Genomic DNA, 25190 nt, shown 5'->3' with positions numbered 1-25190 from the left:
CTCTTCCAATGAGTCACTTACGTATTTTCCAGCTACTATTCTGTGCTAAAACGAACAATGTAGTGGAAAAAGTATTAAAAAAGGAGACGTGAGATAAGAATTTAAGTCTCAGTACTTCCATTAGTCTGTTTTATAGCCACCAGCTAGCCACTTCACCTCTACCAGTCAATTTCCTGAACTCCAAGATGCAGGAGTTGGATTGTTTAGTCACTAAAGCCCCTTGCAGTTTTACAAGTCAAGACAATTTACAAAGGCTAGCACTGGCCCCTTTAGTCATGGGATCTATGTAAACTATTAAAATGATGAGGTCTTGCCTCTTAAAACTACAGTTAAGGGAAAAGCATTTTTCCCTCTTGGCCCTGGGACTATAAATCATTTATTGTGCTAAGACATGCAAACAACTGACGCTGGACAACAGAGTTTGTTCTTTGCATTTGACATGCCACATTAAACCCTGGATGGGTATGTTGTTTTAAAAAAAGGTGAGCCATCTGATTATAGTTTCTCACTTATTGAAATTAAACTGAGCTTATAATTAACATTCAATTAACAGCACCAGTTGAAGTACTTTAGTGTTGTTTTTTTTCCTGAGGAAGTAATGAGTGATTCTCTTCTAGTGGCTTTATACTTCTGGAAAGGTCAGCAAAGTCCCCAATTCAGACTCTTGCTCCCACATTAGCTGATTCATTCCAAATCCTCAAAGAGCAATCTCCTTATATAATTTTCTCTTTTCCACAGTGGTCACAGTTCTCTAGCCATATAATAAAAATCATGCAAATCTGAGTTTGCTTACAGTAAAGACAGGCTTATTTGAATAGGGGGACCAATGTTCATTCACATCAGTGCGAATGGAGCTTGATGCGCTGTTTTTCGATGTGACTTTAGCTGAGCTGCAATCAGCAGAGGCTACGATACAGATTGCTATACTTCCAGGTCTGATTTGTGACAACTGTGGCATCTAATTGTGCCCTCAGTTCTAGATTTAGCAGCTTCTCTAGCTTTGTTCTTTTGGCCAGCCACTGAATATGATTTTATGTACTCTTAGCAATCAGCACATTTAATCTGGATTTTCTTTTTTATTCAGGATTCAAAATGTAACCCCACAAATTTCAGATAAAGTCTAAAACAGATTTTCTGTGATTTATACACATCAGTGAGAAATATAGGATTGCATGTATATCTTTATACACACACACACACATAAACACACACACACACACACAGGGACTCTATGTGCATACATACAAACGTCCTCCCAAATTGTTTTTTCTTTGATAGGTTTGATAACAATGTAAAATCATATATTCTAAAAGGTTTCTAATGCACATTACCATCATAACAATATAAATAATTAGTACTTATCACTAGGCTAACTTAGAAAGGATTCCAACATTCATTTTAAAACCCCTTTAGGGCTTCCCTGGTGGCACAGCGGTTGAGAGTCCGCCTGCCGATGCAGGGGACATGGGTTCGTGCCCCGGTCCAGGAAGATCCCACATGCCGTGGAGTGTCTGAGCCCGTGAGCCATGGCCACTGAGCCTGCACGTCCGGAGCCTGTGCTCCGCAATGGGAGAGGCCACAACAGTGAGAGGCCCACGTACCGCAAAAAAAAAAAAAAAAAACCCTTTAAAATTTTCTTGCTTTTTATCAAGGATTCTGCAGAATTAAAAATAATGTTTACTTTATTATCTTTAGCTTGCATATTTTTATGTTGATTTCAGAAAATTGTAGCCATTTTCCACAGTCCATTTGCCTAGAGCCTTGGATGCTATTGAAATATTTTTATTTTTCACAGGTATTACTTAACTTCTGGGATGTATACATATCAGTGATGAATGAGTTAAATTTTCCAATGTTTAGGTGCTGGATGAAATCTCTTTCAGTTGCTAGAAAATGGACCAGAAATTTGCACTACAAAGGTCTCTCCTTGAATTGCTGCTTTACCATTCTCTTCTCTATCATTAAATCTTAGATGGAAAATTTCTCAACATGGGAGAAATTAGACTTTAAATTTCCACTTTATGTTTCCACATTAGGAAGCTGAGGGTAAAGAGGAACAGGAAATGGAAGCAGAGAACATTAAGAATGCAGAGAAAAATAAGTCATGTGATTCTATCAAAATGATGATGACACTGGGAGTCATTCAATTAGGTCCCCATGTTAAGAATAATCTGGTTTTTGTTTCCCAATTTTAGAAAAAAAAAGATAAGAGACAACAATAAAAAGTGTAGAGTTGGGGTTTAGTTAAGGAAAAAAAGGGAAGGGAGGAAAGGGGAGGCCCCCCCTTACCACTCCAAAGGAAACACTGCCTATTCTACACATACCTACTGTCATAGAGTGAGGGAGGCAGGGCTCTGCAAAAGTCTCCATCAGAGACCATGACAGTGAAGTAGGAGAGCAAGGATGTTTTCCAAAGTTTCTTATTAGTAAGGGCTAAAACAAATAGGGTTGGTCCTCCATTTACCAGGAAACTAAATAAATTACATTATGTCATTCCCTGAAACACTCTGATAACCAAGCTTCCTTTTTATTTCAAAGTGGAACTTCTGTATCACAACAGGGGGGAAAAACAGTCTGTATTACAATTTTGACATTTTCATCTGTTTATTTTTCTTTGAGTGGGCATTTCTATCCATCATTAGCTCACAAAAACTAGCATACGTAGAACTGAAAATCACATAAGGAAGCAACAAAAGAATAACAACAATAATAGTTCCAACAATGTAAGTGGCACTTGGTCATTTTTATGGATGTAAATATTGAGGTATTAAAATGGTAGAAAAGAGCAGGAAAGAGGCTTTCGTCCAAGATGGACCATTTTAAAGGTAGCCTATCATGGGACTTAGCACTGGTAGAGACCTGGAAAGGGCTCCCAAGGTGAAATGCATCATCACTTCCAGCCTCCAAAACAGGCTGTAAGTTAAGCCCAGCTTTTGTCTTTTGAATCATTGGTAAGGATGTTTTTGGTCCCTTAGCTACTCTCTCAGCAAATCAACCCTCTAATATTTAATGAGCAATGAATATATGGAGAACAAAGTAATCTTAAGATGGGGATGAGAAATGGTATTTCTTTGCTTTTATTTCTTCCTGTTGTCTCTGCTACCTCATCTTTTCCCCACCTAAATAGAGCCACGAAAAAAAAAATCAAAAGTACTTTTGTTCACAGGATTCCTAGTTTATGGCCAGGGCCATCCTTGGGATACTTTTTGTGTAATCCTGATATAATACATTGTATTTGGCACTGAAATCAATTGGTTACTAGTCTACATAAACTCTATTCTATACAAATATTAGCAAGGGGAGCAATCTGGAATATATTATAGCAATGAACAAATTAGAGATCATCTGCTAATATGTCAGAATGCATAGGCAATAGCCTGATGGAGTGGTCATGGGCATCACATGGGACAGCATATGTGAAAGGACTCTACATGACAAAGCACTTTGGACATCAAGGTCATTATTATTATTGTTATTATGGTATAGTAACTGATACAGTTTGGGGAAAATAAACCCCAAGAAGGCAAAAGCTCTGGTCAGATTAAATACAAAGAATCATTTCCTCTCCATGTCTAACAGTTGGCACTTGGCAATGATAATGAAATGTGTGGAGAGACACATCTTGGGCCTATAAAATAGAAATTTGAATATACAAATATATATTATGAAGTATGGTAGGATACAAATTGATGTAAAAATATGCTTTGCTTTCCCTGTTTCATGATTTTAAAAAGCATAAAATTTTGTGTTGTTGGATGTTGAAGCAGAGTTAGTAAACCCTTTTGGTTATGTTTTAAGAATGTTTTCACAGTCTATGTTACTACAGTGTTGGTATCTTACTTGTTGAATAGCTTTCTGAAATATTTAGCACTCAACCAAAAATAACTAAACATTAATACAGATCATTCTAGTAATATGTTTAGTTATATTTTGGGGGGTAGTAAAAATGGAGTGATGAGAGTAGAAATTCAAGAAGATTTGCTAGTTAGCCCATTTTGAATGAAGTGTTTGAGATAGTCAAGTAATCCTGGTGGGAAGGATGTCCATATGTTCCTTGTGAATTAGGAAATGGCCTGAGGCTTTAGCTGTAGGAGGTACTGTAGGATGATGGTAAGTCAGGAAGAGATTCCTTTCCTGCCCCCAGGCCAACTAGTTACTGTGGCAAGACCCTTGTACCCAGAAAGCATTTCTTGGGTCAGTGTTTGACAATCAACCATTCTTCAAGGTGGTGGAGCTGCTCAGGTTCAACAGACAGCAGAGTCAATAACCTTGCCTCATGAGACCAAATCCCAGGGCTTTTGGAAGTTACTCACTGTCCAAGAATCCTGGGCAACTCTCCTGAAGGATAATCTTCCCATTTCTTAGGTCACTCTTGTCATGTTACTGGCCTTTATTTCAATTCCAGTTAGATTATAAAGTACAGTATGAAATGTTGAACCTTCAGAAAGAACGTAATGAGCACAACTACCCTCCACGAAATCCCAAGTTCAAATTACTGGCAGAATCACCGTCCATATCTGAGAATGTACAGAAACTTGATCATCATTGTTGTTGCCTTTATCATCACCAGCATCAGCATCATTAGCATCACAGTTGCAGTATCATGATCATGTCAAGTGGTGTGGCAAGGTCAGAAAAGCCAACATCAAGACACTGTCCAGTTTGGGTGTGTAAATATTATCCTGTGTTTCTTGGCCCATTTAGCAAACACTTTCTTTTCAGTGATAAACCTATGCCCCCCATATGGGGCGTGTTCATGGAGAAAATATTCATCACATTCGTCTCTTCCTTGTTCATAGTAATGGTAGGGGACTTTTCTATACCCTTCTGTCCTAGAAAAGAAATAAAGAAAAGGAGAGAAAGACTGAGATGAAGAATGAAGTATTCATTTACAAGACTCCATTATGTGCCCAGTAAATGCATTTACTTGCAAACCCATGCATGATTCTTGTCCATGAACTCAGTTAAAAGCTATTATACATAAAAGCTTTTAGGAAGACATACCAGATCCTTAGTGCTTTAATAAATCAAATAAAATTTATATATCACACCAATTACATGCAAAAATATAGCTATCCTTTGAAGGAGGAAATGGTGTATAATGGAAACAAACTTTGGATAACCTGATTGCTCTTGCAGAGCTTGAAGAAGCTTAGTGATTTTTCAGAGTAAGATATTTGGTTCATCTGTGCTCCATTATGCTTATAGTTAGGGTAGAAATATTTGATTATGAAGATTGTGGCTTAGTTACCATTTTGACAATATGATTAAAACACTCTCTGAATTATATTGTGCCAATTGTTGGTAGGGAAATATATTTCATTACCTTCATGAAGCATGGAACGTTTGTTTTATTATCTACTTAGAAACGATCCCACCAGCAGGAATATACTGTGGATAAACATACCCATTTTAAATAAGGATCTGGCAGATTACTCACTTAGTAGTGAAATATAATTTCCAGGAATTCTCATTAAGGTATCAGCTTCTCTGAGGCTTCAGGACATTTTGTCCTTCAAGATCAAATACAACCATTGAGTAGATAGCCATCTATCAACCATTAGAGCAACAGAAGTGACAAACCTGCTTTGCAAATTAAATAACCACTGAACTTGTTCTGTATTTCCAAGCCACAAGTCCCTGATATGCCTCAGACTAAGGGAAAAATGTTCCTTCTGACATTTGACATTAGACTGTGGTAAATATTTTTCTTTTTTATCATCCCTAAAAGTCACAACTTGATGCACTGACAGTAAAATGTCATGTCAGCAAAGAATGCTGGGAAATAATTGTTGCTTTATCTGTTTCTCAGATTTATGATATTAAAATGAATTGTGAAATTTTGACAACATATCAGAATTGGAGATGCATAAAAATAATTTCCTGTGATCTTACTTGCAATAGGTGTCATTTATCATCCCGTAGACGTGAATGCCATAACAGGCATCCATGGCCAGAATGAAGGTAAACCAACCCGTGCTGAGATAAGAGCCAGACTGGACTCTGTAGGCGGAACAAAAACAAACAATGACAAACAAAACAAAACAACACAGAAGACATACACAGAGCAACAGCAAAGTGTGATGAGAAACGGGCAACATTTTTATCAAAAACATAGTCCTTGTTATCAGGAAAAAGCATAAGGAAACTTGACAATCTGTCAAAGATAAACACTTATTTTGAATTATCTCTGAATAATTTATAGGCATGCTCTCACTCTTAGTACGTTAAGCCTAAAAGCTATGTTGTATGGAAGAGAAGCCAAATGGTGAATATCTGGAGTTAAATAACCCTGCTCCCTTCAGGTGAAAAATAATTTATTTGATTTCCCGTAAGACACAAATTAGTACTGTATATCAGAGGACAGGTTTTCTAAAGTTGCTTGGAGCCCTGATGGGAGCTGAGTGATAATGGTGTTATATTACTTACCTGGACATGTCACTTTCTCTGAGGCTTGCTAAGTGAAAATTGGATGCAGTGCAGGTGAATGACTTGGTCTGTGAAAGCATCTGAAAAGTTTTCCTTCACTGTTTTCCAGGCATTGTGAGACAAGACTTTTCCTTTGTAAGACCTATCGTACCAATCTCTTTAATACACTGTTATTGAACACCACATCTACTCTGTGCCCCTCACCATTGTAGGTGCCGTGGATGCAGTAATTATCACAAAAACCAAGGCTTTTGTCTTCCTGCAGGCCAGAGGATTGGATCTGGAGGGGACTATATTATAAAGGTTGATCAGGGAAGGCCTTTTTGATAACAGAAGCAAAGATCTGGGAAAAAAGGGGGTGGGAGAGAGTGAATGGGAAGAAACCGTGTAAGCCATACTGGAAAGGCAGCCTCACGTGGATAGCCTTTCAACGCCCTCTTGGTCACATAAGAGTGGGCCTTGGGCCTGGAACACTTCCTTACCAAGGAGTTCTCACAGCCTGTGCTGGACTTATCACCCTGTGTGTGAGTATCTTTCTCTGTTTCACAGTCAAGTTGTACACGTTTGCTTAAATGTCATATGGCACATGGCTAACCTCACTGCTATATCCATCTCCTTTAAAAAGAGGTTGGGGTCTTTTGTTCTGTGGCACAAGAAGGTTGCATGCAGGCCAATAGCCTGTGTCAGCTGCTGGGAGGGACCTGCTGGCTGTGGGGGACCGATGCCCACTATTAGAGCTGACCTTGCTCTATCTCTTCTCTGTGTGAGGATAGCATTTTTCTATCCAGTGCTTGACTGTGCTGTGTTTTCTTTTGTGACTCCAATACCAAGATACAGTGGGCAGAAGTGTTTGGAATTCTACTCCTGGTGATAAGACACAGATGCCCCTTGCTCAACAGACTGTATGAGAGAAGAGTGTCCCAGGAAGTGCTCCATATCACAAATATGAGGAGTGTGCTTGGTATGTTTAAGGAAGAGGTGGGAAGTACAGTAGCTGAAGGGGGAGAGTAATTAGATAAGTGCTGATTGGAGGATTCTGTCAAGTTCCAAATGGTTCAAGGGAATATTTGATCTTCATATTTGTCTTTAGCCAAGACAACCCAATCCATCCAAAACAGATGACTGCCTATCTGCTGAAAACTTTCCCCGTAGGGGCATCTGGGTCACCCAGGTTGTTTGGCAACTGAGTAGCACCACTGTCTTAAAAGGACTATGTTTCCTATCTTCCATCTAGATGTCTTGGTAAACTAGAACATGGCCGGCTCTTCTCCTCCAAACCAACACTTCACCACTGGTACAGAACTCCAGCCAGTAGGTGTTCCCACTGACGTCCAATATCCTTGCTGCAGTTCTCCAGGACCAAGCCATCAGTGTGCTACAATTAGGACCCTGAATCCTTTGATTCCTTTTTTTAATTTTTTAAAATATTTTTTAAAGAAGATGTTGGGGGTAGGAGTTTATTAATTAATTTATTTTTGCTGTGTTGGACCTTCACTTCTGTGAGAGGGCTTTCTCTAGTTGTGGCAAGCGGGGGGCCAGTCTTCATTGCGGTGCGCAGGCCTCTCACTATCGCGGCCTCTCTTGTTGCGGAGCACAGGCTCCAGACGCGCAGGCTCAGTAGTTGTGGCTCAGGGGCCTAGCCGCTCCGCGGCATGTGGGATCCTCCCAGACCAGGGCTCGAACCCGTGTCCCCTGCATTAGCAGGCAGATTCTCAACCACTGCGCCACCAGGGAAGCCCTAATTCCTCTTTTTTAATCAGGCACCAGTTGGTGTCAAATCACTTAAAACAGGCAAGAATTTCAGACTCACAGTGGGGGTTGATAACTGGATTTTTAACCTTTATTTTCATCGACTTTGGTTGATTTGGAAGGAGAAACAGACCCAGAGCATTTATATCTACCCCCTCTGCCTATTTGTCACTGAGTCTGAAATGCCGCTATGTAAATTGACTTCCTTTGTATCTCCTGGTGTGTCTTCTAAATGGAAAACATTCCAGAAGCAAGATCCCATTAAGTTACATGCACTCTCCTCTGTGATAGGAACACTAGCAGCAGCATGGGTTAGGAGCAGGTGCCAAATGGGTGGGAAGACACAGCACAGGGAGGGGAAGACACAAAAGAGGAAAAGCTGGCTTAGAATAGAATGGAACCTGCAGTCAATCCTGCATTCTGGGGTCCGAGGAGGAGCAGCGATGAAGGGACCTGCTTAAAGCACCATCTGCTTAAAAAGTCATTTGAAAATTGGGAGAGATCAGAAGAACAGAGTCTTGACTAAAAGCTCCCAAATCGAAACTAGAAATTTTATCTATGTACTGATTCTTTCCCGTTATTATTCTTGCTGAATTGTATTTTTCCCCCTCTTCTTGCCTTTTCCTTCTACTTTTTCTACCTTCCAATCCTCTCTATCCTTCTTCATTACTAGGCTGACCAAGCACTAGTAGAGATCACTAAAAATTACAGCATCTATTTGCACATGATGAGAAAAGACAGGTCTCACATATTCACCCATTTATTCATTTTTTTCAAGAAACATTCATTGTTATCCTATTATATGCCACTGACTCTGCTAGGAGCTGGTGATGAATATGGGATTTTTTTTTTTTTTTTGCAGTACGCGGGCCTCTCACTATTGTGGCCTCTCCCGTTGCGGAGCACAGGTTCCGGACACGCAGGCTCAGCAGCCATGGCTCATGGGCCCAGCCGCTCCGTGGCATGTGGGATCTTCCCGGACCGGGACACGAACCTGTGTCCCCTGCATCGGCAGGCGGACTCTCAACCACTGCGCCACCAGGGAAGCCCGGGATATTTTCTTAAAGAGCACACGGTCTAGTGGAGGGAGGCACACATGTTATCACAATTAGTCACAATCAGTGTAACAAAGTGGAGTTTCAGAGTCAGTACCAAGTGCAGTACAGAAGTGAGGATGTCTTGTTTCCCATTCCAGCTGTGCCCCTACTCAAATGTCAAGCTTTGGACAACTTATTTGACCTCTTTGGGTCATCTTTGTTTCCTTGTCTCTAAAGTGAGATAGTTCAACTAGTCCTATCTAAGGTTTCTTCTAATTTTAAAATCAAGTGATTCTGCAATCATCACCTTCAGTGGTCAATCTGTTTTATTCTTTAGCCATTTGGCAGTTCCATGTTCCATGTGTGTTGGATGGGTAATTAACAAGCATATTAATTGATCAGGTCACATTTAATGCACAGTTGTGTGATGGGCATGCCACTAAATGCCTGGGGTGTATATAGAAAGGGTATACAGTTTTACCTGGCAATGGTAGTGGCTACAGTCACTAAATTTTGGAGGGAAAAGGTCCATGTTTTCCTCTTTCACACGATTGCTCATGGAAGGTGTTGGAATGGCTAAGACCAAAGGCACAGCCATAGCACTGAGGGTAAAGCTTAATTTGAGTGAGAAAAAAATCCAAATTAGGGCAAATTGTTTTTCTTTTTATGCATTTTTCCAGGAGCCAGTCCCTCCACGGAGTTGCTGTCAAGGATCAAAATAATATTAGAGCCCTGGAATAAAGGGGGGATCACTTGTGTGACATATGGACCCCTCCTCTGCAAAGTAAGCTCCCCTGGCTCACTCTGATCCAGCCCAGATATTCATGTCTGAGAGTTCAACTGCCAAGCTTTCAGAACAGAACCCCATAGGGTACAACTGTCAAAGTGATTTCTCTACATATTTATCTTCTCTTTACCACAGGAAAAGAGGGTCAGGAATTTCAGGGTTTGGCATCTGGTCAAAGATCTTTCCATCTCACCACCTAATAAGGACATTTTTACATTTCTGATATTGATTACTTTTAAGCCTAACCTAATTTATTTTGTTCTGGATTATTCTGGATAGACATCATAATAATTAGCTCAAAAGCTCTTCAAGCAAACTGTGTTGCATTTGATTCAGACTGGGAGGTTCATACTGCCCAAGTGCCCTGTCCTACAAACAGCACTTAATTAGACAGTTGCATTTTTTCCCTGGTGTCTCTGATATATTTGGGATGTGGTACCATGTGAGGTTTCCTACCGATAATACTTGCTGGGGCTAGGAAAGTGGTTTCTTCTCAAAATACTCAGAGCTAATGTCCATATAATGATACTTGCAGTGGAATAATGGCAGCTGCTGGATTAATACAGGAATTCTTCTGAAAAAATGCCCTGATGATCTGGGTCCCTAAGGGAATTCACTGGCTTGGATGGCACTGTATCTGGGAATTCTTGTAGCTGCACCATTTCTAAACTCTCCTGCTGTGTGGGTGTACTAGAAAGGAGGAGGTATAAACTATACACCCTAGTAGACCTTTGCAGGTTCAATAAAAAACAATAACAAAAAGACTTGAGCTGATGTACATGAAGTTGTTTATGCTTTTCAGCTTAGAGAGACCTAGTGATAACCATCAGATGCCTTAAAAAATTCTAAAAGAGTCCCCTCTGGGACCAAATATTGTCTTGTAATTTGTCACTCATGCACGCAACACTATGTACCAGCTGGCCATCAGCCATGGCACTTTTTATACCTTCCACATTTGGGGATCGATAAAAACAATTATTGTCATCTACAAATAAACAATCAAGATTCCCATAGGGATGATAAGAGAATTTAAGCCCCTAACTCAGTGCAATAGGAAAGCTTAAATTACTGCAGCAGAATAATGAGCTATGCAGGGGAAAATAAAGGCAGGAGTGTTAAAAGGAAGCTATCAATCATTTGTTTCCACCGGCCAAGCTTTGCATCCCACTGCTCCTTGGTAATAAAAATAGTTACCACTTGGGAACAACTTAAATTTACTTGCTCATCTCTTGGAAAAATGATGCTGTCAACACCTTGATGTAGCACATGCTTGAAGGCATATCATTTAAAATATGATCTTTCATCTAGTTTATTACCAATAAAATATAAGCTACCATGCCCCTTGATGTTTACCCCTGTTCTTTGATGTCTAAAGGCCATCACATGGCCACAGGGATTCGTTGTCTGTCATGCTGGCCTTATGTTTATCAGTCTCAATATTTGTGGCTGTCAGCATCCTTCATTCACCTGCACGCTTGCTTCTGAGCATGCTCCCTCACCTTCTCCTTTCCGGAAACATATTATGAAGCATTTCTTTCCTATTGCCTGGCAAGTTGAAACTTCTAGTGAGTGACATTTCCCTGTGGGATAATTTCAGGGGAGGAACTGAGGAAACAGAAATGGTTACTTTTCAAAAGAAAACTGAATTACATTGAACTTATTATCTATTCACAGGATGCTCTAATTATCGAGCACAATTAGCTCAATGACTTGGGCTCTAAACTCAAGAAGCTTATACTTTGATGGGCAAAATAATAGCACTTTCTCTATATTATGATTTTTTAATCTCGGCCTATTTTATTTATTTTTATTTATTTATTATTATTATTTTTGCGGTACGCGGGCATCTCACTGCTGTGGCTTCTCCCGTTGCGGAGCACAGGCTCTGGACGCACAGGCTCAGTGGCCATGGCTCATGGGCCCAGCCGCTCCGCAGCATGTGGGATCTTCCCGGACTGGGGCACGAACCCATGTCCCCTGCATTGGCAGGCGGACTCTCAACCACTGCACCACCAGGGAAGCCCTTGGCCTATTTTAAATGAGACAGTTCTCTGTTGTGGGGTATGTCCTGTGTAATAAGTTCTCTTTCACATTTCACCAGATTCCTCTCTGTTCCAAGCTCCCCTGAGCCCAAAGAGGGCAGTAGACTTCTTGACTCCCTGGTGTATAGTCTTTGGCTCAGGGGGGTTTGCCATGGGGATGTCTCTGACCCCAAATGCAGGCTCTCCAGGCTCTCCTTATCTACAGTTCCCTTTCTGGCTTCTCACTGTCCCACTGGCTTTCCTCACCAGCCAAGCATCTTACTTCCTTCTCCTTCTTGACAAGTCTATCTGAAGCCATTCAGGTTTGCTCAATACTGAATTATTATCTTATCTTTCAACACAGACCTAAGAATCAGCAAATTCACTTGGCCTGAACCCAAAGGGCAGGTCGTAGCCTGCAATGGGGAACGTACAATGAGGAAGGGAAACAAGTGTCAAGGAACAAGGATGAGGAGTGCAGTTGCCTCCATCTCTGTGCCTGCCTCTTCTTCGTGGAATGGTTCCTTTGGGGGCCTTTGGTCCTACTGTTTCTAATTCATTTCTTCCATAAGCTAATGCAAACAAGGCCTGGGGCATTCCAAACAAAAATTTCAAAAACATAATAATCATTTATTAAAGCCCAGAGAAGATCCAGACCCTCCCAACAATGGAGATTTATTGGACAGCACAATATTGGCAGCAGTTTCTGAAATCTGCTATACTCGGGAGCAAAAAGGAAGTTTTACAAAAGAATTAATCAACACTTCATGTCTTGTTTTAACACTACTGGATCTCAGTTCTCTCATCAATATACTACACTGGCAGGATAAATAAAAATAGAAATTAAGTTTCCATATACCTTCCTAGGGAGACGGAATACCTGACAGAATACAGATTATTCAATTAAAAACATTCTTCCCCCATTTTTTTCCAAAAGTACATGGATAATGAAAGAATACATTTAAACAAAGAGACTGGCCAAGAAAAACAGCTGGTGATTATCAGTAGCACCTTGGGATTCAATCTAATATTGTGAACCAGTCTAATGAAAGCAGAGCTCAAAGTGTGGAAGCAATTTCAGCTGTCCCCAAGTCATATATTTTTGTATGTTATTCGACAGTCGGGAGCTATGGTAATACTCTGGAGTTTGCCCATTGTATTAACACTGTATATTTGTACTATCTGTCAATGGGACATGCCCAGCAAATCTTTAGGCAGCAACAACTTTCTGCAAATCAGGCAGCAGAACTCCCCAACTTGGCTTGAATCATTTGCAAATGGACATAAACTTTTCAAATGGATAAAAACATCATACTGTGGATGATTCCTAAGAGAATGCACCAAATGAAAGGAATCTAGGCCTGGAAAATAATGAAAAATAGACCACGGGTAAATGGAGAAAGCCATAAATCTTAGAGGACTGTACTACCATCCCAATCCGCTGATGCAAAATGCCTGTGCTAATCAGTAGGCTCTTGGACTGTAAATATAACAAATAATTTTCTTGCTGTAGAATCAACAGGACTCTACGACTAGTGATGAATGCAATGAAATTGTACAAAATGAGCATAATAAGAAATGACTGTGTTCTTTTCAAAATGTACATTTAAAAGTAAAATGATATAGCTCCCAAAGATATGATTTATGACTGCTGTAGAAATAGCAGATACCACTCACAAAAATTACTTTTTTCATTCATCTCAGAAATTAAAAGGTTATTTTGCTCTTACCCTTGGGCTTTAAAGCCCTCTCAATTGGAAAAGTTGATTTCTGGGATTTCATTCAATTTCTTAAATGAACAATGGAACCTCAGGAATGGCAAGGATGGATAGTGGAGATCTCTTTGGGCAACTTCATTAAGGCAGGACTGGTTCCATAACCATTCAGTATTGGCTGAATTGTATTCCCTCCAAATTCATATGTTTAAGCCCTAACCCCCCATTGTGATGGTGTATCGAGATGGGGCCTTTGGGAGGTAATTAGTCATGAAGGTAGGGCCTTATTGATGGGATTACTGCCCTTATGTGAAGAGAAAGAGACACCAGAGCTCTGTCCTTTCATGCTATATGAGGACATAGCAAGAAGGCTACAAGCCAGGAGAGTTCTCACCAGAAACTGACCATGTTGGCGTCTTGATCTTGGACCACCAGCTTCCAAAACTATCTGAAAATGAATTTCTGTTGTTTAAGCCACCCAGTATATGGTATTTTGTTCCAGCAGCCCAAGCAGACTAAGGCAATGGGTATTTCTCAGGGCCCTCCCCTGACAAACCTGACCTCCCACTGTATTTTCCAGGACTTCTCTTCCTGAACTCCCATGTCTAGTCACATGGGTCTATTTATGACTCCTTAGCACATCTTGTATGTGTCAGCCTCTGTCTTTTTTTCCCTTGACTTGTGTACATGTCCCTTCTTCCTGAAATGCTCTCCCCATGACTTCTCCTGTTTCTAATCTTATAAAGCTTTGATTCCCTCGTCCTTTCAAGAAAGATTCATTGAGTGCACTGTAGGTGTGAGGTACTGCGCCAGGCACTGGAAAGACCAAGTTGCCCCTGATCTCAAATCAGGGTCAAGGCAGGGAGACAGACTCGATGACTATTTTCAAAAATAGGGTTATCAAGGGGGTAATTCCCCTGTGAGTGCTATGAGAGTACTGAGGGAAGAGCAACAGATGCTGCTGGAGGGAATTGGGGAAGGTAGGAGTTGAGAACTGAGCTGCAGCTCAGGCTGCAGGCTAAGGAAGCACACCAGGCAGAAAAAGGAGCAGAAGGAGAGCCTTTCAGGCAGAGGGAATGGGCTGTGCAGTTGCACTTGAGGAATGAGACTAACGGGAATACAGAGTAGCTCTGATCCGTCCTCTAATCTGGAAGAAACCTCAAAGCATCATCAGTGCTTAATTTCCATAATAAATTATCGGTTAGAGACCGAATGCATAGGTAACACTGACTTATTTGTTTTCCTTACATTATGTTTTGAAATATTAGAGATGTCTTGACGTTCTGTATAGCTAGTTGTTTCAGCTAAAGGAAATTTATGGATCTGGAGAAAAGTATCTGGGGGAAAATTGGCAGAATTATATATTTTCTTCCTTGTTAAATTCTTCATTAATTCAGAACTGAGAAAAGTGTTAACAATATATGACTAAGAATAAAAACAATTAAAAATGTGTGAGGCTATTGGAGGTACCCAGTGGTGTTCATCTGTGTTATAAACTAAGTTACAAGGCAGAAGCAAACTCATCTAATCTCCACATAGTCTCCAAGCGGACTTCCTCAGTACACACCTGAAGGCTCACAACCTGTTCCACTTAAAAGGGAAACAGTTTTTACAAAAACATTTAAATTACTGAGTTTGCTTTTTTTTGTTTGTTTTTTTAATTGGAAATGAAAATGGATACCACTGCTGCTTTAAGGACATGAACCCTTTGAAATACCTTCCTGGTCTAGAAATGCTGAGCTACATGACTTCCATAGTAACATCTCCTTTACCCAGTGAAGCTTCTGGGACAATGGATTACACTATGTACACTAACATCTAATCTCCACTCTGAGGAACTGTTGCCTTCCCTGGATCTCCGGTTTTCCTAAATGGCCCACAATTTTGAGGACATGAGGTATTATGGATAGTCTGTGTGGGTTCTAGTTTCAGACTATTCAAGCTGCCATAGAGGCCCTTGTCTCAACAACAATAGATGTTCTGTCAACTTTCCTGTGATAGATTGTATTGATCGTCCCCTCCTTGAACATGGCTTGCTCACGCCTCAGTAACTTTCCTGCCTTACGACTTTAGGCTTGGCCAAATGACTTACTTTGACCCATGGACCATAAGTAAAAGTGAACATTGAGACAGTTCTCAGTGGAGATTTTAAGAAGTGTCACATGGTTCCCATTTCTTACACTTCTTCCCTCCATCATGAGAACAACACATCCCAGGTAGAGGGTGCTCCTTCAGCCTGGGTCCCGTGATGCAGATACGAGCCCAAAACTAGAGCCAAGTTCAGCTAACCTAGCAGAGCTATAGCTCATCACAGACCTGTGAATAGTAAATAAATGTTCTTGTAAGCCACTGAGTTTTAGGGTTATTTGATACGCAGCAAAAAGCTAAGTAAACTTTTTTTGATAAATAATAACTGCTATTATTTATGGAGCATTTATATGTACTAGGCATTGTACCAAGAGCTGTACATAGGTCATTTTATTTAATTCTCACAACAACCCCTTCCTATAGGGAGTATTAATATCCCCACTATACAAATGAAGGTTTGGGGAGATATAACATACTTGCCCAAAGACAGTCATATCAGAGAACTCAGGTTCTTAACTAAGTTCTTTCTTGGTTACCATCATTCTCAGTATTGCCTGGGGGGTATCACATGTCTGATAGAGCGGTCATCAAAAGACCTCAATGCTTCTGGTTCTATTGTTAACTCTCTAGGCAGTCTTGAACATGTTGCTTCTTCTAGGGCCACATTTTCTTTTTTTTTTTTGGTGGCAGAATAAGAGGATTGGCCTAGGTAGGCTTAAGGTCTTTCATCACTAAAGTTCTATAATTGTAGTTATAGTAACATAATCCATGTTAGAGACATTATAAATGTCTAGCTGTATTTTTGGCACAGAGTTATTATCACCACTTTATAGATTTGTGTTTATAGCCTTACCATTCAAAACACTTTTTAGAATTTCAACCATGGTCATGTTCAAACAATAGCTTTAGGCCACTGATGTAGATATGTACATCAACTTTAAAAAGAAATAAAGGGTATGTATGTCAATCCCAATATCCCAATCCATCCCACCCCCCTTTCCCCCCTTGATATCCACACGTTTGTACTCTACGTCTGTGTCTCTATTTCTGCTTTGCAAATAAGTTCATCTATACCATTTTCTAGATTCCACATATACGTGTTAACATACGATATTTGTTTTTCTCTTTCTGACTTCTCTCTGTATGACAGTTTCTATATATACACTACTATGTATAAAATAGATAGCTAATGAGAACACACTGTTCAGCACAGGAAACTCTACTTAATGTACTGTGGTGACCTAAATGAGAAGGAAATCCAAGGAAGAGGGGATATACGTATACGTGTGGCTGATTCACTTTGCTGTACAACAGAAACTAACACAACATTGTAAAGCAACTATACTCTAATTAAAAAAAAAAGAAACAAAAGAAAGGAGGAAAGGTTGAAGGGAAGGAGGGAGGGAGGAAGGGGTAAGTCCTGAAAATAAAGATCAAGTTCCTAGATTTACTTCATTCCCCAGGCATGGCTTCCTTTCAGCCCTTAGGTTCTGCAACCTTTTAATAAATTCTCCTCTTCCGGCTTGTGTCAGCTGAAGGAGGCATCTGTTCCTTGCAACCAAAGATTTGAAGTTGGATTGGTTGACCTCCAAGATCCTTTCTAACATAATGAGTCTATTTAATACTCTAGGTATAATTAGGGGCTTTGCTTCTACTGAATCCTTAATTCTTATTAACAATCACTATCTGATCTGATCCAAGTTCTATACTTAGGCTTAAATAAGTTACTTCTTTCTAACTTACCCTTCAACTTATCTTGAAATCATGCCCTTCCTAAATTGATGTGGTCTTCAGTATTCTGAATGCTAATCACCTGTCTCTACCTAAGGCATAGGTAGGTGCCTGTTCCCTGCTAACTTGATAACGGTAAATAAAGGAAGGTTTTGGCTTTCTCTCCTAGTTCTCTTATCAGCAATTCCCTCTGCATATAATTCCCTTAAGACTAAGGAGAAAAAAAAAAAGGAAAGATTGTAATCAGGTAGGAGAATATCTAAATAGAAAAAAGACTTTTTCCTGCTACTTTAAGTTTTTAGAAGAGAAAAGAAAGGACTCACTCTCCCTTAGCTTTTTTTTTTTTTTTTTTGGTACTTGGGCCTCTCACTGTTGTGGTCTCTCCCGTTGCAGAACACAGGCTCCAGACGCGCAGGCTCAGCGGCCATGGCTCATGGGCCTAGCTGCTCCGTGGCATGTGGGATCTTCCCGGACCGGGGCTCGAACCCGTGTACCCTGTATCGTCAGGCGGACTCTCAACCACTGCGCCACCAGGGAAGCCCTCCCTTAGCTTTTTGACTTAACTAGAAATTGAGTTAAACCAAGCTTTTCCTTTAGAAATAGTTCTAGCACAGAATCAGACTCAAACTTGCTTCTGACAAAAATGAGCCCTTGTTGACATACAGCATTATATTAGTTTCAGGTGTACAACATAATGCTTGACGTTTGTATGTATATATTTCGAAATGATCACCACAATAAGTCTAGTTATCATTCGTCACCACACATAGTTTCAGAATTTAAAAAATAATTTTTAAACAACTGAAAAGGATTAAGACAGGATTTAACAAGGATTTAAGACAGAGACTTGAGGTGGTTTCACCCCATTGAAGGAGAATTGGGTATCCATGCTTGATGCTAAGGTCTCCAGTATCACTGGGATCATCATTAAACCAGCTTCGTCCAGAGCCAAGCAGCCAGCTATACATAAAACTGAAATTTAAAAAATACAAAGCAGCACTGACCTTCTTCTGATTAAGAAAGACCAATTTTGCTGCCACTTCCTGCCTATCTGAATCTATTATCGCTATTCTGAGTTACATGGCTCAATAAATCCTGAAATAATTTATTTTGAGGGGAATATTTATTTTCAATAGGAAAAGCTAAGCTGTACCCCCATCATCCCCATCTATTAAAGTTGTTTTTATTTGGCTCACTAAAGATAATTCAATTAGAAGGATAATTCAATTAGAAAAGGTCAGAAGTAACAACTGACATATGGGTCTTCAGGGACTGAGAATTTTAGTCTTCAACTTAGAGAAGGAGGTTTTATTTGTCATTTTTCCAATAGGCTGAGATTCATTGACTACCTTATACACAATACCTTTGCCAAATTATAGGCTATCATCAATGTGTCAAACAGACACTTATCTAGTTCTTCTACTACAGTACCAGCTGATTCCTAAGAGGGGCATCTGTCTGCACCAGAAGAACACCCGAATTCAGGTGACTTAGTGATTGAATCTTCCTTGAAACAGTCAAAGCTAATGGAGTCTCACCTATTAAACAAGCTGATTGTCCACTAAGGTAGAAAGTTATTCCAATTTAATTCTGCCCAGGAATTTTAGTCCTAAGAAATCCATTGTTCTCTCTATTCTTGAGAAGGGATAGGGTTTGAAAGCTATTCAGATTTTCCAGTTGAGCTAGATTCCTTGCCTAGTGAAGCAAAGAATTGCTTTCATGGAGGTATGTCTTCCCATAGCGTTGATACACAGGTTGTCTGACAATCTGGGGAAAGGACCTGTGTGTTTGTTGCTTACAGTAAAATCTGTACCTGCGAAGTCCTTCTGTGCACACCCTCCCCATACCAAAACTTCTCCTGTACTAGGTCCTTTTATCTAAGGACCATCTTTCTGATCAGAGAAAAGGTAATGGCAATAATTCCATTCTTCCAATCAGAGGAGATAACTTTCATGTGACTCTGGAATTCTTCTAGCCCAGTAATTATTTTTCTTATTGAAGTATAGTTGATATGCAATATTGTGTTAGTTTCAGGTGTACAGCATAATGATTCAGTTTTTTGCAAATTATATATATTCCATTATACAATGATTATTACAAGGTGATTACAAAATAATGGGTATAATCCCCTGTACAATAGAGTATATCATTGTTGCTTATTTATCTTATATACAGTAGTTTGTATCTGTTAATCCCTTACCCTTAATTTGCCCCTCCCCCCTTCCCTCTCCCCTTTGGTAATTAAAAATTTGTTTTCTATGTCTGTGAGTCAGTTTCTGTTTTGTATATACATTAAGCCCAGTAATATTGTTGATCCAGAGTAGAAAAAATTTCATAAAGTGGGAACTAGAACACAGAGCAAAAGCAATATATCTTAGAAGATGCCAGGAGAAATGCAGAATAGAACTTAGAAAATTCCTCTTATTTGAGAGCATCTGACTGAAACGTGAGAATGTTGTTCTCTCCCTAGATTTTCCTACATTGCAACAGTCACAAAATGGCAGAAATCTCCACGTCTAGCTATAAAAATGAGAAGGACACAGGAAAACAGTTGAGAAGATCCTCTGCCTTGCATCTTTGCTTTCACCAGCTGGTGATAACAGTTTATGCCCATGTCTCTGACTAAAGGGGCTGCAAAGAAGTGACGAGAAGAGCTACTGAACTCTGAAGCCTGTTGAACAGCAGCAGCAGATGAACAGAATTGCTATTTTTGGAGCCCACGGATTGGATTTCCTTCATTCCTCCTCTCTTCCCCTTACCTCTGCTTAGTCTTAAGTGTCCATAATCATGCCAAGAGGATGAAAAGAAATACATCATTGTTTTTTGTAGAGGGGAAATATGAGGCATGAAATTTTGTGAAAGCTTCACCCCAAAATAAGAAAGTAGGTTGAAGGAAGCTGCCTTCCTTCCTTATGAACCAGTTAAAGGGAACTGGTGAGTGATGCCGACCAGCTCCCTCCCCATCTTTGCAGCCACAATCCTTGTGCTCCTAGGCTGAATATTCTAGACCCTTCCACCATTTTTCCACTCTGGAAAAACTCTTTACTGTCATCAGAGGCCCAAATCTCTGATGTGATGATTGTGATTCCACAATCCTATTCCTTCTTGCAGGGGCATCTTTCTTCCTATGCAGTACTGGGATCCCACTCTTTACACCCAGAGCCCTGGCTCCACTTCCCAGCCATAGCCCTGATCCCACTCTCCCTAGAGGCATTGTTTCCATCCTCTGCACCTTTTTGCAAGCTCCATTTACCACCACTGCTACTGATAATGGATTCTGATTCTATTGTCCTGGGAGTATAGTCTGGGTATTTGTACTTAATAAAAATTTTTAAAAAGGGGGCTTCCCTGGTGGCGCAGTGGTTGAGAGTCTGCCTGCCGATGCAGGGGCATGGGTTCATGTCCTGGTCCGGGAAGATCCCACATGCTGCGGGAAGGCTGGGCCCGTGAGCCATGGCCACTGAGCCTGCGCGTCCGGAGCCTGTGCTCCACAGCGGGAGAGGCCACAACAGTGAGAGGCCCGCATACCGTAAAAAAAAAAAAAAAAAAAAAAAAAAAAAAAAACTATCCTGGGTGATTATAATGTGATATGTGTAGCCAGGGTTGAAAATCACTGCTATAAATGCTTGTTAGGTTTGAGGATTCTATTAGAAGTTGAGTTCCACTTTATTATGAATTAAATTAGCTTTTGAGGATTGGCCTGAGAACTAACCACTGTTTTAAAATTTGTTTCTTTAGGAAAATATGTCCCAATTTATAAATAGCTGACTTGCAAACTGACTGGAAACTTGCTAGTGAAGGAATGCTGGTAAGCAAAGGTATCCTGACTTTTTTTGAAAAGTTTATTTATTTAATTAAAGTATAATTGACTAGTATAGTTGATTTACAATATTACATTAATTTCAGGTATACAGCATAGTGATTCAATATTTTATAGATTATACTCCATTTAAACTTATTACAAAATGATGGCTATATTTCCCTGTGCTGTACAATACATCCTTGTTGCTTATCTATTTAATACACAGTAGTTTGTATTTCTTTTTTTTTAATCTTTTTTTTTTTTTTTTTTTTTTGCTCTACACGGGCCTCTCACTGTTGTGGCCTCTCCCGCTGTGGAGCACAGGCTCCGGACACGCAGGCTCAGTTACCATGGCTCACAGGCCCAGCCGCTCCGCAGCATGTGGGATCTTCCCAGACCAGGGCATGAACCCGTGCCCCCTGTATCAGCAGGCAGACTCTCAACCACTGCGCCACCAGGGAAGCCCAGTAGTTTGTATCTCTTAATCTCATACCCCTGTCTTGCCCCTCCCTTCTTCCCTTTCCCCACTGGTAACCACTAATTTGTTTTCCATATCTGTAAGTTTCCTTCTATTTTTTTAGATACACTCATTTGTTTTATTTTTTAGATTCCACATATAAATGATAACATACAGTATTTGTCTTTCTGTGTCTGAGTTACTTCACTAAGCTTAATACCCTCCAGGTCTATCCATGTTGTTGCAAACGGCAAAATTTCATTCTTTTTTATGGGTTGAATAATATTCCATTGTGTGTATATAAATGTATCCCACCTTAATAACTATGTCTGGCACACATTAGGCACTCAATTTGTCCAACTTAGTTGAATAATTTTTAGAATGCAGTCTGTTCCTAAGTAGAAATTGGTAACATTTTTCCCCCAAGGAATTTTAAACAGTTTACCAGTGTTTTCTCATTGATGATGTAACAGAGGTACTTACTGATATATCTAAGGATACACCACATGTCAGAGATACAACCCAAATCACCATGCAAAATTTGGTAAACCTCACATGTGCCCCTTGTATCCATTTACCTCCAGAATCAGGTTTTCCCCCAGCTTTACTGAGATATCAATGACACATAACATATGAAAGTTTAAGGTGTACAATGTAATGATTAGGTACATGTACACACTGCAAAACGATGACCACAATATGGTTAGCTAACATTTCCATCCCTTCAGGCTATTACAATTTGTGTGTGTGTGCACACGTATGCGTGTGTGTTTTGATAACATTTAAGACTTATTCTCTCAAAATTTTTCAGGTATATAATATGGTATTGTTAGTTATAGTCACCATGCTGTGCATTAGAATCCCAGCTCTTAATCTTATAGTTGAGATAGAATCAAATTTTAAAATCCTTTTTTTAGTCAGTTGACCCACAGTTCAGCCAAAATTCTGATTTCATCTGTCAGGATTGAAATATGCTCTGTATTTTTTATAAATAACAAATCATAGCACAGCGGTGGCCATATATGGCATGCCAAAGAAAGGAGAATAAACAAAGATGGGGCTCCAAAAGGTGGGAAGATGTGTTTTTGTAATTTATTGGACCCACAGTAGACATATCAACATCAAGAGGTGTATTCACTGTTAAATTCCTGAAATCGTGAGGTAAAATCTCAATTTACCTAAGTTAATTTCAGTCTTTTGAATTTTTCACTGCAAAGCAAACTCTCAGAAAATTGTCATTTGTACCTTCCTGAAGTTATAAAGCACATGCTTAATGGAATCTCGTGGCAATTAATGTCTTACGTCATTCTACAGGCACAGGGAAGTCTCTTTCCTCCCTGCTTTTGGCTGCCATCATGCACTCCTCTTGTCACTGTTGCCTCCAGTTTTGCAATCAACAAAGTCCAGAAAGTGACATTTGCATACTGGCCCCATAGGAAAGCTTCCTCAGTCTTCCTGTCAGCACAAAGCTCATTCAATTATGTTTGGCCTCAGAAGTGCCGTTTTATTTATCAGAAGGCCACTTTCCAGTTTTTAAATGGCTCTGGACCTGCCACTTCCTTGAGCAACCCTGACTGTAAGAGCATTTGCCATTCACCTCGGGCTGTGCTTGTAGCTAGCAATCATCCATAACTAGTATGCTGCTAACAGGATTAATGCATGAGAGACAGTGCCCAGCCTTATTGAGAAGCCTTTCTAAAACAAGCTGGCAGCTGCTGATTTGCACATTGCAAGAGAAGAAAACCTAAGTGCTCGGAACTGTGGTGCTGTGAGTACTGTTTCCTTCCATTCATAGCTCAAGAATTAATGGTGATATTAACACAGCCAAGAAAGATGTCAGATAGTAGATGGCTCCAGCTGCTGAATTATCTTGTTTAATTTATTTGTTTGGATGATGGCTCCATGATTCTCCAGGATATGTGCATCACCCTCGACTCCGCCCTCTTCCTCATCCTTTGTGTCCCGTTAGTCACTGGGTTGTGTTAACTCTTCACGTTACCTCTCACATCTGTTTCTTTGTATCCCTCTAGTACTTTAAAACCCTGGGTAACAAGGTGGCTTGGGTGTAGGCTTCAGATTAGGACAGTCACCCATTGTGGTACATCTATGAAATCTGTGTACAGATTTAACAGAAGGGAATGATGCGGTGGCTGGGCTGGAGGCAACAGTGGATATAAGCCCAGTCTCAGGGAGCCACCACGAACACCCAAGATGTCCCTTCACAATCTTGGCATTTTCTTTAAAATCACAAAAAAATAGGAAGCGGGGACTGTGGTAAAATTTTTAAAAAGGGAAACACTTCAGCACTGCTATGAAGAAAGGTATGTTTTCCGATCTCCCTACCCAATAATTTTCTAGTCACAGGTGACTTTATTGTGGAAACAGCCTCTCTGTATTTCCTGGTGAGGTGTTGAAACTGGAAAAGCACAAGCTGGGCTAGACACAGAGTCAATATTCTTTGATTCAGTTTCAGCTCTTCACTGTGGCACTTTCCCCCATCATCTCTTTCAAGAAGGCAATGCAAAGGAAAATCAGATTTTTCTCTAATCAGGGGTAAGGAATGATGTCTAGCTTTGTGATAATCAAGGAATTTCAGAGAACTCAGTGTTGGTTAAAATATTATAGCCATTCAAGTCCTGATTTCATATTGCAACATACCACCCAAAACTTCTTTCGATTATTATCATTTTTTCCTTTGTACACCAATACAAAAGTAACAGTATTTAATAAGCATGTTAAACATAGGCCTAGCACTATTAAGTGGAAGGATCTTTGAGTGAATGAACGGATGAATTAGTTTCTCCCAACAAGTCACCTAGACAAATGTGCTTCTGTAAAGAGCGGGATGGAGCATGGAGGGGAAGGAACCACTTTTCTATTGATAACCATTATTTTCTCCTAACACACATATTTCCTTTCTTGACATGCATGACATACAGAGGATAACTCAGGGATATGTGATCTTAGCAGGTTCTTTTTGTCTTAAAAAAAATACATCCAGGATTTGGTTCAAGACTTCATCTTGTGCAATTTGTGTTTTAGACAAAGGTACGTTATTTTTATTTTTAGGCTACCTGGCATGTGAAAATAGAAGGAGAAAAAATTGGTAACTTACTAGCTTATTTAGAAAGAATCATTTTGAATATTAAGTCCTCTTGAATATGCTGAAATATCTGAAATGATTATTGTACCTTGAAATTACTGAGGGAAAGAAAACTGAAGTTTAAAGATTCAGTGCTAAGAAATACACTAACTAATGAAGGAGTAAAAAACAATATATATTTAGCGCCTAAGGAGTTATTTAATACATATATATATATATGTATAAAAACCTGGGAAAAAGGATTCATTTCTCTCAATTGAATTTATGCCCC

General features: G+C 39.8%; 1 protein-coding gene across 1 annotated transcript in view; it reads right to left on the bottom strand.

Moving 5' to 3' along the window:
* Positions 1-4645: 4645 nt before the first annotated feature.
* Positions 4646-25190, bottom strand: part of ST6GALNAC3 (ST6 N-acetylgalactosaminide alpha-2,6-sialyltransferase 3) — a 557193-nt gene continuing 536648 nt past the window's right edge. The window contains exons 4-5 of the mRNA XM_060084618.1: positions 5896-6003; positions 4646-4832 (exon numbers count right to left, since the gene is read on the bottom strand). Coding sequence (XP_059940601.1) covers positions 4646-4832; positions 5896-6003 — 295 coding nt within the window. The remainder of the gene's footprint in view (positions 4833-5895; positions 6004-25190) is intronic.

This window comes from Mesoplodon densirostris, chromosome 2 (genome assembly GCF_025265405.1).
Source record: "Mesoplodon densirostris isolate mMesDen1 chromosome 2, mMesDen1 primary haplotype, whole genome shotgun sequence".
In the NCBI taxonomy this organism is placed as follows: Eukaryota; Metazoa; Chordata; class Mammalia; order Artiodactyla; family Ziphiidae; genus Mesoplodon; species Mesoplodon densirostris.
This window is presented reverse-complemented; position numbering and strand designations above follow the sequence as displayed.